This window comes from Nannobrachium achirus, assembly GCF_963921795.1.
Source record: "Nannobrachium achirus genome assembly, chromosome: 5".
NCBI classification, from domain to species: Eukaryota; Metazoa; Chordata; class Actinopteri; order Myctophiformes; family Myctophidae; genus Nannobrachium; species Nannobrachium achirus.
Genome location: NC_137814.1, coordinates 12,489,042 through 12,505,049, shown reverse-complemented (window position 1 = coordinate 12,505,049; position 16,008 = coordinate 12,489,042). Strand labels below are relative to the sequence as shown.

Here is a 16,008-nt window from a genome sequence, read left to right as displayed (position 1 = left end):
AATCCCATAGGTTTACACTCTATGACATTCGAAGGATCAGACCCTTCCTCACCCAGGAATCAGCCCAGCTCCTTATCCAGAAATATCAAAACTTGCCTACTAACTGTAACTCGCTCCTCACTGGCCTGTGTGCACTTAAGCCCCTCCAAATGATCCAGAATGCCGCAGCACGCTTGGTCTTCAACCAGCCAAAATGTTTGCATGTCTCCCCCCTTCTCTGCTCCCTCCATTGGCTCAGTTACTGCCTGCACAGCCACAGAGTACAAAACACTGATGTTTGCCTATAAAGCAACCAAGGTTATGGCATTGGCACCCCCATACAGTATCTCCAAAGCCTGATCCAGTGGCGTCAGTTCAGAAAAAGCTACGGTATGGCAACATGACTGGTGTCTTGCACGCGCACCTTCGCGAGCGTGCAAGACACCAGTCATGTTGCCATACCTTAGTAACAGACATGATACATTTATTTTAAGAAGTACATTCTATTTTTCCCCCAGTTTCTATGGTTTCTTGGGCTGGACATGGCAGCCTGGAACAGTTGTTCAAGTGCAGCTAAACTTGTCATGTTAGTAAACGTGCTACAATTAACAATAATGCATTGCACTGCACCTGTGCAGCTGACCTACAGAACCTGGGAATATACCATTCTGTCAAGATGGGGAGAATACAAGTGTGGAGAATATAATTATAATACCTTAATTGTTAAAGTGACCATTTTGTTAAATTTAGCATTTGTAGTTATTTTACTGTAATTTAACAACATAATAACCAGCACAGATAGACAAAGAGACATTCATGGATTTATATTTAGAAGTAACTTTTATTTTCCCCTCAGAACCCAGGGTATGGCAGCTGCATACCCCTGCCATACCCAATTGACACCCCTGGCCTGATCCAATATGGTTTGTTTTTCCAGATGAAGAGAAGGGCAGCTATGAGTTGCTGTGTAAGAACGGCACCAGAGCCAGCATTGACAGCTACAAGAGCTGTCACCTGGCCAGGGTGCCGGCTCACGCTGTGGTCACCCGCATGGACCAAGGAGTGGCTGACCTCATCTACACTAGACTCAACTCAGCTCTCGACGTAAGACAAACACCGAAATATCGTTGATGTCGGGCAGAAACCTTTTTGTGTTTTTGTTGATGTGTTTTTTACATTTTTAATTAACGCCCTACTTGAAACTAGGGATGGGGCTATAAGCGATATTATTGTTTATCGTGATAAAAAACACTCACGATAATCGTATCGTGGAGATTTAATTTATCGTGATATCGTCCTCCGTCATGCACTGGGATCAATTCACCTTTTATTTGCCGAGCTGCATATCCGGTACCATTTAAACCCTCTATTGGTAAAACGTACTTATAACATACTGTACGTACTACCAATCTCTTTTCCAAAAAATAGCCGATCTGCTATTTCTTGGCAAATGTTCCACCCCATGATAATGGATGTTGGGGATATTTTGATTATTACGATAACATCATAAGTCAACATTTCTTTGGTCACAATAATCGTGATATGAAATTTTCATATCGTCCCAACCCTACTTGAAACGCAGCTCAAAATGCCAGTCTAGGGGGCACGGTGGCGCAGTCAGTAGTGCTGTCGCCTCACAGCTAGAAGGTCCTGGGTTCGATTCCCGCCGGGGGACACTGTGGGTGCTGGGGGCATATTCCCTCCTCCGCGTCATCAGTGCCCACACCCTAGGTGGGGTTGGCAAAAGGGCCTTTCTGTGTGGAGTTTGCATGTTCTCCCCGTGTCTCCTAGGGTAGATAACCTCACAAAAACATGCAGTAATCCTGGTCTCTATAAAGCCTCCCCCTGGCCAGCCGGGGCGCCTGATGGAGGGGAATGGAACTGGTTGGAATAACGTGTTCCTTCCACGCGCTACGTCCAACCGGGGAAGCTCCCCCTGTCAGGTGATAAGAAGCGGCCTGCTCACTCCTCATGCATTGAAGGAAGCATGAGCTCAGTTCGGGGCCCTCCCCAGGTTGGCAGAGGGAGAGTAGAGCCCAGGATCACAGCTTAGGCAATTGGCACCGGGTGAAAAAATGGGTTACAAAAATCGTGGGATAAAAATTTAGTAAAAAAAAAAAAAATGCCAGTCTAGTCAAAAAAAAAAAGAAAAAAAGTGGGGGACTTTTGTTGTTGTTGCTTTTATGCCTTTATTGATAGAATTTAGTGGAGACAGACAGGAAACAGGGAGAGAGAGGCGGTCTCTCTCCCTGTTTAAAGTCTGTAACGGGACTTGAAATGTATCCCTGCGTAATATCTGCGTTCTGTGTGGATTTACTCTTGACACAAACAGCCGTTAAATGAATGTGAATTAATTGCACAAACTACACGCTCCAGATGTGATCCGAGTTTGGCTCAATGGAATTATAACATAAGATATTTGATCGGTATCACAATGAAAACTTGTGGTTTTAAAGGAAAAACGTACATGACTTTTTTACATAGATATTCTTTTGAATTTTAATTAAATTGTAATATTATCATAAAATCATTTATTTGGGGGGCCCACTTGCAATATCACAGCCCACCAGTGGGCCCCTGCCCACATGTTGGGAACCGCTGTGTTAATTGATGCAGATATTACAGATAGAGAAGAGCTTGTAGATCTGGCTTCATATAATAGCAAAGCATTACTATCTACAATTTTCATGTTTTCTTCAACATTTTCTTCGCATATTCTGAATCTTAATCTTAAATAACCCAGAGACACAATCATCGATAAATAACTATTGCATTGCTGTGTGTGCCTTGCAGGTGTTTGACTTGTTCTCCTATTATGCGTCCGGGGGCAAGAACCTGATGTTCAAGGACTCCACAAAGAACCTGGTGAAGCTGCCAACTGGCACTGATGCCTTTGTGTATCTGGGCGCTGAGTACATGAGCATCATCCGTTCCCTGAACAAAAGTAAGTGTACTGTAGACACACACGACAACCGCAGGTCGTAGTCTCATCATTTATTTTCCCCTGGATTCCTCGGTTCATGATGCAACCTATATTTTCACCATTGCGTTTTCCACCATCTGGAATTATCTTCAAATTCTTGCTACTCCACACACTGCATATACATCTGGTCTTAACGGCTGCAACCCACAATTTGCATTGGTCCGACCACACTGTGTTTGATTGTTTCCCTTTTTCTTTGCTTTCCAGAGTCAACTGATGCCACTTCAAGTGGCATCACATGGTGTGCTGTGGGACAGGATCAGAATGACACTTGCCACTCGTGGAGCGACAGCGACATGGAGGATGGCGCCACCCGGATTAAATGTCAGACCGCCCCCACAGTGGAGGACTGTGTGAAGAAGATACTGGTAAACATAGTATTATTGTAATATTTTTGATTGAATACTTTATTAGACAGAAATATAAACAGCAGTCCTGGGTTGGATTCCCGCTGAGGACGCTGTGGGCGCTGGGGGCGTGTTCTCTCCTCCGCGTCTTCAGTGCCTGTACCCTAGATGGGGTTGGTGAAAGGGACACAGAGATACTTAAACTCCTTCACCTGGGGCAAAGTCTCATTCCCTACTTGGAGTGTACAATCCATCGGTTTCCTGCTGAGAACCATGGCCTCAGATCAGCTTCCTAGAGCAGGGGTGTCCAAACCTTTTTCAAAGAAAATATTAAAACTCCCAAGGGCCGACTAAGTATCTCCTGACAAAATGTACTTTTTGGTCGGACCATAACACAGTCACATACATATGCAACCCAATTAAAACATTTTATCTAACTACTATCAATATTTAATATCGGTGGTCTTTTGTCAGGTGTGTACTCTGAACAAAACACAAATACTGTAACTCACATTACCAAATGTAACCGGACGTGCAAGATAAAATAGCCTTTCTTTGACCCCTTCAGAATGAGACAACAAGGAATCCTGACAAATTATACAATAGAATATTCTTGTTTGACGGTGCTGGAGGGACGTTTATAGTACAATTTAGGAATGAAGCCGAGGGCCGTATAAAACTTGTCATCGGGCCACATTTGGCCCCCGGGCCGCACTTTGGACACCCCTGTCCTAGAGTAACATAAACACATAAAGAATCCTAATGACTGCATTCTCCTGTCTGCTTCCTAGAGGAACGAGGCAGATGCCATGGCCCTGGACGGAGGACATGTCTACACAGCTGGAAAATGTGGTCTTGTCCCTGCTATGGTGGAGCAGTATGATGAAGGTAACACATCTTATACCTGCCACGGTGGAGCAGTATGATGAAGATAACTTTATCTTTTCTTTTTATAAGTGTTAAATGACTCTATATTCTGATAGTACTCATTATAGAGTGAATGTTCATTAACAAGAGTCTCTGTGTCTCTCCAGCTCTTTATTAAACAGAAAATGCATTTTCAGGTTAGGATGCAAAGTGAATTCACATACAGATTTAAAAAAAGTGGATTTGGAAGTGATGACACAAAGAAATGATGAGCCGACAAAATTGGAAATGGAACACTATAAAATCTAAGCTGATAAATGGGTAGGCCTACTCTTTCCTGAATTTTGCAACTCACCTGAAAATATAGTTTCTCTTTGTTAAAAGAGCTGCAGAGATGGGGAGACCTCTGTTACTGAACAAACACTCTCAATGATTACTATCAGAATATAATATTATGTTTTTAAATGTTTTTAACAAAACACTTTTTGTTTTAACCAAAACATATCACTTACCCTACCTTTAAAGTATGCTACGTTGGTTCAATTCGATTGACCCAGCCAGACAAAATTGATTGATTGGCTGCCACGTTCAGCAGTTAGATAGATAGGCCATGAACACTTTCAAGATTTACATTTTTCATCTTTTTCATTTCAAGGACCTTCAGTTTGATATGCATTAGGTATCTTTCTCTCTTGGGACCCCAATCTACACTGTAAAATCATCAGTTTAAATGTATTAACTCCATCAGCCTTACCAATTTTTGTCAAAACACCCAGTTCCCAAGTCCAAGTAGTGACAGTTGGTCTGTCAGGGTTTGTGTGATGATGGCTGTTAAAGGTGAAACTGAAGTCCAGGAAAACCAGTGTGACACATATTATACTATGTATACTAATGATTCTCTATATACTAGATTGTGTATACTATGATTCTCTATTCTCTACTGTAAACTAATATGATTCTATTCTATGTCAACAATAATATTGTTTACATCTCTGGCCATCCTGACAGGACAATGCAGTACCAACAATGGTGGTAAGTACTGTAGTTTACACCTTTCTCTACTACTACTTTATTTATGTATTTTGTAGTGAAGCTACTAATGACAGTCTGTCCTAAAATATATAATTTACTGTGCACCCTAATGCTCCATGGAGGATGAACCCTTTAGTGACCTCGTGGCCTTTCTCTAGCTAGCACAACCTTGAGGTCACAGTCTATAGTTTGTAATAAGTAATAACTAAACAACCTTTTGCACCACATGTTTCTTTGGCTAACATTAGTCTGTCTAATCCTTCACCCACAGTATCAGCCTCCTCTTACTACGCTGTAGCCGTGGTGAAGGGTATGTCTGGGGTGACCTGGGCCAACCTGAAGGGCAAGAAGTCCTGCCACACTGGCCGTGGCAAAACTGCAGGCTGGAACATCCCCATGAGCCACATCCATAAACGTGTTGGCAACTGTAGCTACAGTAAGCAGTTGTGGAATTGTTACCTACATACTCTCTTGCTCTTGCTCTCTCATCTTAGTGCACAATTTAAAGTGTTAGTTCAGCTAGTTTTGACTTAAAGCTGTGTGAAATACTTGCCATTAAAATAGTGGTTACAAATGTATTAATCCATTACCAGAGTCCCGTGGTCAGAGTTCTGGTCAGTTTTAGATGCATATAAAGTAGTTCCAGTGATTTGGCAGGGGCTCATGGCCCAATCATTAAAAATAGATGAATCCACAAAACTAGCGTCATTTGTATTGTTGACCTATTTCTACCAAATAGACCCACTTTCGTTCAACTTTGACCCCTCTGTCACATGGTACTATTTTTTTGTGTCCAGTATCACTACGCCGCTGCAACGTATTTCCACAAAACAAGGTGCTTTGCAGTCAGCTGATCAGAACGAAACCTCGCTCTATATGGTAGAAATAGGCCAACAATACAAATGACGCTAGTTTTATGGATTAATCTATTTTAAATGATTGGGCCACGCCAAATGGCCCCCACCCCATTGGAACTACTTAATATTCATCTAAAACTGACCAGAACTCTGACCATGGGACTCTGGTAATCAATTAATACATTTGTAACCACTATTTTAATGGCAAGTATTTAACACACCTTTATGTCAAAAATAGCTGAACTAACACTTTAAAGATGCCAAAAAGTTTTTATAGGTTAGTGGCCTTGTGGTTAGAGTGTCTGCCCTGTGACTGGGAAGTCAGGGTTCAATCCCCAGCCGAGTCAAACAAAAGACTAAAAATGCTACCCAATGCCTCCCTGCTTGCATGGTACTTAGCATCATGGGTTTGGATTGGGGTTGAGTCCCTATGACATGCTAGTGTCATGTCCAGAGGGTGTACTTGCATACTGTATGAAGCTGCCTCATGCTTGCTTACTTAAATAGGGTACATTTATAAATCCTTCCAGGGTGCTCATATCGCCCACAGTGATGTGACATCTAGTAAGCATCTCACTAAAAGTGTGAACATACTGTTGTACACCACGATGCAGAGATAGTTGTGAAAGCTACTTTCTGATTAGCAACTGATTGCATCAAGCAATAATAATACATCTGATGTTATTGATGAATTTGAATAGACCCCTAAATTTTACTGAACAAACACTATCAGAATATAGTGTTTAACCTTTTAACAAAAAACACTTTGTTTTACCCAAAAGATATCACTTACTGTACCTAAATTAATGTATTACTTGCTTACTCAGTAAATTAATTAATTAAACAAACTCACTAGAGATGCTGTTAATCATGTCATGTGTGCTTGTTTACAGGTCCACTAGAGACTGATTCATGATGAATGCTTGTCTGACTCTGAATGTCTGAATACTTTTCAGGGAACTAGGTTTTACATTGAATGAGTTTGCTAGAGATTTCTTTATAGAATGTTAAATTGTGAGACAGTGATTGATTGACCACTGACTGAGTGTCTCCTCTCTTTAAGCTGAGTTCTTCAGTAGTGGTTGTGCTCCTGGATCTCCTGAAGGCTCTTCAATGTGTCAGCAGTGTATTGGCAGTGATGATGGCAGTGCCAAATGCCAACCCAACGGTGATGAGCGCTACTACGGCTATGCCGGGGCCTTCAGGTACTGCAGGGGCCTATGACCTGTATAGTCATGCTGAAATAATACAAATGTTTTACCCTTTCTTTCTGTAAAAAACAAAGAAAAAATGTATCTCCTATTTGGAGGGGAGAGAACAGGTGGTGGAGGTGAACGGAAACCCTGTCCTTGTTCCTACCAGTGCGCTGTGGTGTTCCGCAAGGAAGCATACTAGGGTCTTTACTGTTCCTAATGTGAACGACATGAAATCAGCTTGTGACTGCAATTTGTTCTTGTTGGCTGTCTCGCAGATAAGTTACTATTTTGGACACCTGCTATATCCCTAAAAACACCTGCGCTACCTGTGACATTATGCATAGGTGTGGTTTGGGCATTACAATAATATAACCAATCACCGTGCCAGATGCCATTGCCTTTCAGAGAAGACTGCACAACCCCTGTGTTATAAGTGCAATCTTGAGCCCTCTCCCTCTCGTGCATTAAAGAGCAGATGTTGCCTTGGAATAAAACTATAATGATACAGATTTACCAACCAGGTCGCAACCGGGTCGTAGGTTGTAGGATGATCTCGCCCCTACTGGAATTATGACGCACATAGTGCTGGTTCTAGATAACTTTAAATCACAGCAATCTGCTTGTGTTCTGGATTAATTCCATTAAATGGTCTCTGCAAGGCAGATGGCTTCACAGTCAAAGTGGGGGACACTGTTATCACAGGAATAAACAAAATTACCTACCTGAGTTGTATTTTACGTTCAAATCTTCCAGTAAAAAATTGGCAACTAGAGTAATCAAAAAAGTCAACGTTTTTTGTACAGAACTCCTCAATGGTCAGTAGGAATACACACTGAGCAGAAGCACTCGTCTAACTTCACCTAACACCACCACCCTGCTCATTATGCTAGGGTGGGATGGCTCAGGGTAGAGGACAGAGTACAGCAGCTTGCAATGGGCCTGGTCTAGATCAGTGGTTCTCAACCTTTTCTGGCTGCGACCCCCAAAATAACCATATTTTAACTGGGGACTCCCCTGATAAATAAGAAATTCACTCTAAATATAAATAAAAGAAATATAGAACCTTAACTAAAATATAAAGAATATAGATTCCGAGAAGATGATGAGGTAGAAGATCCTTGCAGCATTTATTCAGGAGGCATCACAGAACAAGTCCAAAAGATAGCATACAGCATAAAAAACAAAAATGCAGGATACAGGAGACAGCCAGGCCTGACCACCTCACGGTGGGACCGCAGAATAGACAGTAAGCGTATGACGTTTCACGTGCCGATTTGGAGTTAACTCCGCCCACTTCGGCCGCCATTGCCGAGGGGGACCAGTCAAAAAAAAAAAAAAAAGACTGGCTGTAGTTGCTTCTTGTCGGTGAGGTGGTGTGTAGGCTAGCTGTGTACATTTGTGTACATGTGTACTGACTAAAGTATTCAATCAATCAAATAACAGATGGCCACAGCAGGTATCTTTTTTTTTTTTTTTTTTTAAGATTTGTTTTTGGGCTTTTTATGCCTTTATTTGATAGGACAGTAGACTGACAGTCAATGGGGAGAGAGATGGGGAATGACATGTGGCAAAGGTCGTCCGGATCGGGAATCGAACCGGCGACGCCAGCAGGCATCATAGCGTAGTATGTGGTATGCGCCTTGACCACCAGGCCAGCGGGCGCCCCTGGCCACAGCAGGTATCTACAAAACAATTAATTCAATTAAGACAAAACGGAGCAAAAGGCCGACTGGAGAAAAAAAAAATGACAACAGAAGACCAGAATTGGAGATTTCCACAAGAGCTGAGTGTGTGTGGCTTAGATCACTCTTCTCCTATCTCTAACTTGGGTGTCTGTCACTCTAATTTAGTAATAGGTGGACAGTGTTGCATTGTTGGTGCTTAACAAGTGCACTGAAGCATTAATATGTTCTCATTTCCAACTTGAGGCAACAGCACTGAGAGATCAGATGTTGAAACATTTTCCAGTGACTAAATATAAAATACAATTAAAAAAAGTGTCCCCGTTATGCAAGTAAACAACATTCGATTGTGGTTTAATAAATAGCTAGGTTTAGGCCTAAAGAGTTTATATTTTAATCGGCAATGCAACGTCTCCTGCTGCACCTTCTCTCTCTCTCTCTCTCTCTCTCTCTCTCTCTCTCTCTCTCTCTCTCTCTCTCTGTCACTCTCTCTGATTGATAGAGTTACATTCATTTAATGCTGAGAGAGAGAGTGTACCACGCTCTCTCTCTCAATGCAAAGTGATGCTAGCTTGACCATGATGTTCTGATTGATAGAGTTACATTCGTGTAAGTGCTGAGAGAGAGAGAGCTCATCATGCTCTCTCTCAATGCAAAGTGATGCTAGCTTGACCATGATGATCTCTCTCAGTCTGGGATGATCAGCGTCAAGAGGCAGCGTCAACTGAAGTGTCGGCTAACGCATATTACACGGGAGGTTGCAGCCGCGTTGCGGCCAGTAAATCTGGCATTAAAAAAAAATATATATATAGCCTATATTGAATATATAATAGGCTAAGCCTGCAATGAGATTGAGCAAACGGTTTTGTTTTACAAAAGAGAAAAGATCTGGCCCGGCTGAACATGGACGCTGTCTGTCAGACAGATGATGTTTACCAGGATTAGAAATAGGAAGGTTGTTATTTTGACTTTTGAGAGAGAAATGTCCTGCACACTTTGATATGGTTTATTTTGATGATAAATGTTGTAGCCTACAATCTATCTCAATATTACACACAGTAATAGTATCGTCATGATAGGTTATATGTAGCCTATTGTAAACGTTGTAGTGCACTTGTTATTATTATTATTATAAGTGACGTCCCTCAAACATGGCGGCCGGAAATACGTCATCTGGAGCAATACTCCGCCCTAACTCCGCCTTACGCACGTTATGTATACTCAATTTCTTAGCATAGAATACAGTCACTATAAATACAGGTCCAATATAAATGTCAGGGAGTACAGACAGACTGCAAAGTGAGATATGTGACACCCCTTAAAGTCAGGAAGAGTTACAATATATCAAGAGAAGTTTACATCAAAGTACTGATTGATCAACGGACTAGGTACGATCTCCTCTGATCGCAATCAAATCTCTCAGACAGCATTGACACCTCAACAGTGACAGCTGTTGTCATGGGACATGCAGATTTTAGTTACGTGCACACACATTAAGCATACAGACTGGATAAAATAAAATAAAAGTCATAATAGAGCTTTAATACATTGCATTCCTTTCTATTGTTAATGCCATAGATGTCTTGCTGAGGGTGCTGGAGATGTTGCCTTCGTCAAACACACCACTGTCGCAGAAAACAGTGATGGTAAGAGCTCTACTCCCCACATTCTCTCTGGTTCGCAGGGATTCTCCTAAACAGCTCCATGCCAAGGAAACCGTTCCATCCCAAATAGACATAGCCTTGTAGATCTGCTATATTTGTTATTCTTGAAAATGTTCAAAAATATATGTTTTTACATTTTTTATTTTTGACAATAATGACACACAGGGACGGTCAGGCTTAAAGTGGTTAAACTGGCACAATATATCAATAAATATATTTTTGGAGCTGTGTGAAACACAGGCTCCCTATACGTGGCTGTGTGGGTCTGTGTGTGTGTCTGTCTGTCTGTCTGTCTGTGTGTGTGTCTGTGTGTATGTAGCCTGAACTTCCTAAACTTCGGCACGCCACTAGTCCCACAGTTTTGCCACCACACACTCGCGCCATATGTCAAATCGACCGGCTTACTCGGGAATCGTGGGCTATTACTTTTCTAAGAGAAAGGTTCTATAGTTTAATTGATATTAATTTATTAGTGAATTAATTTTCCCCATTGACTTATAATGGGAATCGCAAAAACTCACATTCAATTATTTGTCTCTCGCAAACCATAGGGGCTAGAGTTTCAAGACTTGGAGAGGAGGTTCATAATGATTTCAAGGATTAAATAAAAAATAATTGTGTCATTTGGCCGCATGGTGGCGCCATAACACCCCACTTTACGTTTTGGCCTGTAACTCTTGAACCGTAGGTCGGAAAATTAAAAATATTTTTTCCCTGGATTCCTTGGGTCATGACGCATCTCCCCATATAGGCCACGCCCATTTGCGCCATGATAGATTTTCCGCCATCTTGAATTTTCTCCAAAACACACTTTTTGCTCCTTTTCCTACATATTTTCTTCAAATGTCACAAAAAACGGTACACATGATCCACACACACACACACACACACACACACACACACACACACACACACACACACACACACACACACACACACACACACACACACACACACAGCTCCACTTCACACGGGTGTGATTTTTAATAAAATCTTTTTTTTTTCTCTTTACCAATTACAGCCCCCCTCCAGAGATTGATATGAACTTTTTCACTTGACCCTAACCCTATGATGTACCTTGCGTTTCCTTTCTCTTCTCAAGGCGTGAATGTCCATGCTGAAAACTACAGGCTGATCTGTCCTAATCAGCCTGATCAGCCCGTCGAAATCTCTAAGTACGCCTCATGCAACCTGGCCAAGGTCCCCGCTCACGCTGTGGTGACCCGTCCAGAAACACGTGATAAGGTGGTGTCGGTGCTGGTCTCCCTGCAGGTCGGTGGCAGCACTCCTGGCAGAGCTCATCTTTGAGCTCTCACTGTTTGCCTGGCTGTTTTTGAAACGTTTTGCAAATGTTGATTTACTTTACATTTACTTTATTTGTTTATTTAGACGAGACACACCATATTAATTAACAATGCATATAAACTAGTCCTGTGCCCGAAAGGGGGGGTGCACAGGGGTGTGCACAGTATCTGAGGGATTGAATGTAGGAGTCTCAGAAGTAATGTTGGAGTACCGGTTGGGAGCAGATCTTTTTAACCATATATGGTGTTCCATGTCCAGGGACATCAGAGTACTGCAGACAGACGGCGGACAGACATTCGCTAAATGAATAGTTATAGATGTAATGTACGGTGAATACGCCGGATGTATATCTTTATATATAACACAACTTTACTTTATGGCATGGATTTCTATAGTGATAGATTTCACCCTAAAGAATTAAAAGAAAAGAAAAGTAGTGCCTACACATGATTGAAATGTATAGAAAAGACTAACCTGCTCACTGTTTCTGTCCAGGCCAAGTTTGGTGCCTCCGGCACCAATCCCTCGTTCAGAATGTTCCAGGGTGAAGGAGCTCTTTTCAAGAGCAGCACCAAGTGCCTCCAGAAGGTACCAGCTGGTACAAGCTTTGAGGGATTCCTGGGACCTGACTACATGACTGCCATGAACTCCCTCAGGGAGTGTGCTCACACTGCCTCAGGTTGGTATTACAGTATGGATGAAGAACTGACAGAGATTACTTCATTTTCAAACTACACACAAGTTATATACTTTTAATAGACCTTTCGCTAAGCCCCGCCCCTCTCCCCTCTCCCGCGCCACCTCGGACAGTTTTCCAGCTGCCTCATTGACTTTAATGTAAATATCATGGATTTTACACATTAAATATTAATTCAGTTTTGGACCCAGAGCTTCGAGATCTCTTCCAAATCCGTCAATAAGGCCTGGCATGCACTGGGAAAATGTGTGCATGTGTGCATTAAAACAAAAATCGAACCTCTGTTCGAAGTGGAGCTGTGTGTGTGTGTGTGTGTGTGTGTGTGTGTGTGTGTGTGTGTGTGTGTGTGTGTGTGTGTGTGTGTGTGCCTGGCCTGAACAACAGCGCCCTCGTGTGGTCACAAAAGGTCCTGTAGGCTACAGACAGACAGACAGACAGACACGGAGACAGACCCACACACACGGCCACGTATAGGGAGCTTGTGTTCCACACAGCTCCAAAAACAACTGTGTTTATAATACAGGGAAAACATTTGATAGGCTATCTCTGGCTGCTGGACCATTCCATTCCCTGTATGGCTGCTACACAGAGCCGTTTTACACTATTTACACGACTCAGACCGATATGAATACACTGTATCGCCTAAAACACCATGACCCATGACTACAAATATGTTGCATTGTTATGTTGATTAAGGAATATAAGGCTGAATGAACAGGTAACATGCTGTTGTATTTCCCACTATAGTCTAGAATAAACTATGCCAAATATATTTTAAAGAAATTAATTGGGTTGTTATTATGGTCTATGGAGTCCCACTGATTTAGTTTATGATGCACTACAACTTATTTGATTTCTCTGTTGTATAGCCAGGTAGATGCATGCCAACATCACTGACTTTATCAGTTTATCGTTTGGATGACGATTCATGTCATAATAATGATTAGTGTTATATAGGACATCACCTGGGCGGCATGTGAGTTTCATCAAGTCCTGTCATATGTACTGGGAAAATATGTGCATGACATTTTAACAAACAATATACACTTATGTGTTTATCAAGAAGCAGTATGGATTTACTTCATCTCAGATTAATCAACTCTGTTTAACTGCATTATCATGGGACATAGTTTTGTGTACCACAGGACGCAGGGTAAGCAAGACTACAAATAGCTAGCCTGATTTCTGGGCGGGTCTATGGGCTGGAGCCAGGCAAACACAATTTTAGCAGCTCTTAATAAATATATATCTACAAGTGAATGTAACACTTTTCTTTATCCATGGGATGTATGTGTTGAGCTTCAAACTTAGTAGCCTACAGATGAGATACCAACCGTCCTTTTGGTGTGGTGTTTCTCCATTACACAACAGCTAAAAAAAAGTATAAACTGCTTAAAATGAAGGCTACATGTGTCTTAACATGTGAATTGCTTATAATTCTATAAAACATTTGATATCTCTGGCGTGAAATGTGTGGTGACGTCTGCCACATAACTTAATCCACAGCATGCACTTTTCCAAGTCAGATTTTGGCTTCGGAAAAGGAATATAATAATACAAAATAAAAAAAATGCTACCATCAAACGTTCTGGGTACCAGAATCACTTTTGCAGCAAAGTTTCAACATGGCGTTATTGTAATATAAATGTTTTTCATATTAATACCGCTAATCATCATCTGAAATAAGGCTAAATAACATGGGATCCAATGGGAGGAGGGGCCAACTTGTAAGAGGAAGTGTTTTGCTACGCTGTGGTCCAATCATCGCAGTTAGTGGGAGGGGCTTAGTGAAAGATCTATTCCCATACTGTATTGGGCCAAAGACACCCATCTGGAAAGATGTTGTGCCACCACAGGGACCCCAATAAGAGAAGATCTGTGTTATTTAACGTTTTAAAAAGTTATTCCAAATTTTTCACAATCTTTCAAAGCTCACAACATGTTGCATCACCGGTAAACCATTCCTTTTTTCATTTATTATTTTTAAAACATAATATTGAAAATAGCTAATACACAGAGAAATACACTAAATGTAATTTTCTCCTTATTCACTAGCTCTGGAGAATTCATGCACCTTCCATTCCTGCCAGCAGTAAAACTAATGGAGATCCCAGAAGAATCAGAAGGAAAAAGAGATAAAAGGCAGGTTCAACATGAATACCTACAGTATTCTGGACCCCAGGATTTGTTTTAATGATTGGTTTATAGAAATTCACTCGTTGTCTACTTTGAATACATGGAAAATACCATTCTTTTTTCTATACAACCATGCCGTCGTCTACTCCAACTTCTACTTATCGAGAGGGCATGCAATTAAAGGACAACTTTAGTTTTTTACAACAAGGGTTCATATTTTAGATTGTAATTAAAGAATATAAAAGATGAGTGTTCAAATTATTTCATTTACTTCTTTCTATTGTTTTACAGATTCTTATTTCAGTGGTTGGGGGCATGCGTACAAGTGGCTAAATATGTCATTTTACACAGAATAAGCCCATTCCCAAGATACAACGCAACCTTTCATGGTTGGATGTGACTTGTGGGGGCTGGAAGTGTTACTGTGAATAGCAATAAAGAAACTGCTTGCTTATTGTGTCTAAAAAGACATATTTAGCCACTTGTACACATGCCCCCATGCATACGCATGCCCCACATTTTAGCATGGTAAACACGGTAAAACAATAGAACGAAGCAAATTAAAACATTTTAACACTCACTTTTTCTTTTCTCTAATTACAATATAAAATATGAACCCTTGTGTTGTCCTTTAATGGTCTTTGTTACTGTACTTTCTACCACTGATAACCTTACATGTTGGTGAGCAAAAGGTTGAGTGGAGTGTTCCTTTAATGCATTCACTGAGCTGAAAATACCACGCTGTTTGAAGAGGGATAGCTTTAAACATCTAAAGGTAATAAAAAAAATTGTATAACAGCGATTCAAGCCCTAAGATAGCCCTACATTTTTACGTTGAAATGGAGTCTGTACATTAAAGCATATTGAAGTTGCATGATTGCCAAAAGGTGAAAGAAAAAAGGGTTGGAAAATTACCAAGCAGCAATTTTTCTGCTTTTGTAATTGATGTTATCCTATGTAAAGTACTATGTTCTTTATTATTTACTTTACATTACATCTTTCTACATCTTATTATTATTATTACCCCTTTTAGATTAGTATTGTTACCTTTAGATGTGGTTTGCTGTTATTATATCTTTGCTGTTATTTTGATAATACCACTGCATTGTCTGAAGGAACAAATTTTACTCTTATGTACCTGTACAAAAGACATAACAATAAAGTACAACCTTGAACCTTGAATGTTCTATCCGTCTGTCTTTCAATGTTATGAGATATATAAAGTGGTTCCTGTATAAATAAGCTGTAAAGCTTACTAGGATC

The 16,008-nt window shown here is 41.0% G+C and overlaps 1 protein-coding gene across 1 annotated transcript in view; it reads left to right on the top strand.

Moving 5' to 3' along the window:
* Positions 1–14,705, top strand: part of LOC308284812 (serotransferrin-like) — a gene marked incomplete at both ends in the record, with an annotated part of 23,832 nt that extends 9,127 nt beyond the window's left edge. Inside the window, 11 exons of the mRNA XM_080725539.1 lie at positions 917–1,083; positions 2,773–2,923; positions 3,170–3,330; positions 4,101–4,197; positions 5,185–5,208; positions 5,480–5,644; positions 7,129–7,270; positions 10,522–10,589; positions 11,710–11,879; positions 12,408–12,591; positions 14,665–14,705. Coding sequence (XP_080581665.1) covers positions 917–1,083; positions 2,773–2,923; positions 3,170–3,330; positions 4,101–4,197; positions 5,185–5,208; positions 5,480–5,644; positions 7,129–7,270; positions 10,522–10,589; positions 11,710–11,879; positions 12,408–12,591; positions 14,665–14,705 — 1,370 coding nt within the window. The remainder of the gene's footprint in view (positions 1–916; positions 1,084–2,772; positions 2,924–3,169; positions 3,331–4,100; positions 4,198–5,184; positions 5,209–5,479; positions 5,645–7,128; positions 7,271–10,521; positions 10,590–11,709; positions 11,880–12,407; positions 12,592–14,664) is intronic.
* Between the last annotated feature and the right edge of the window lie 1,303 nt (positions 14,706–16,008).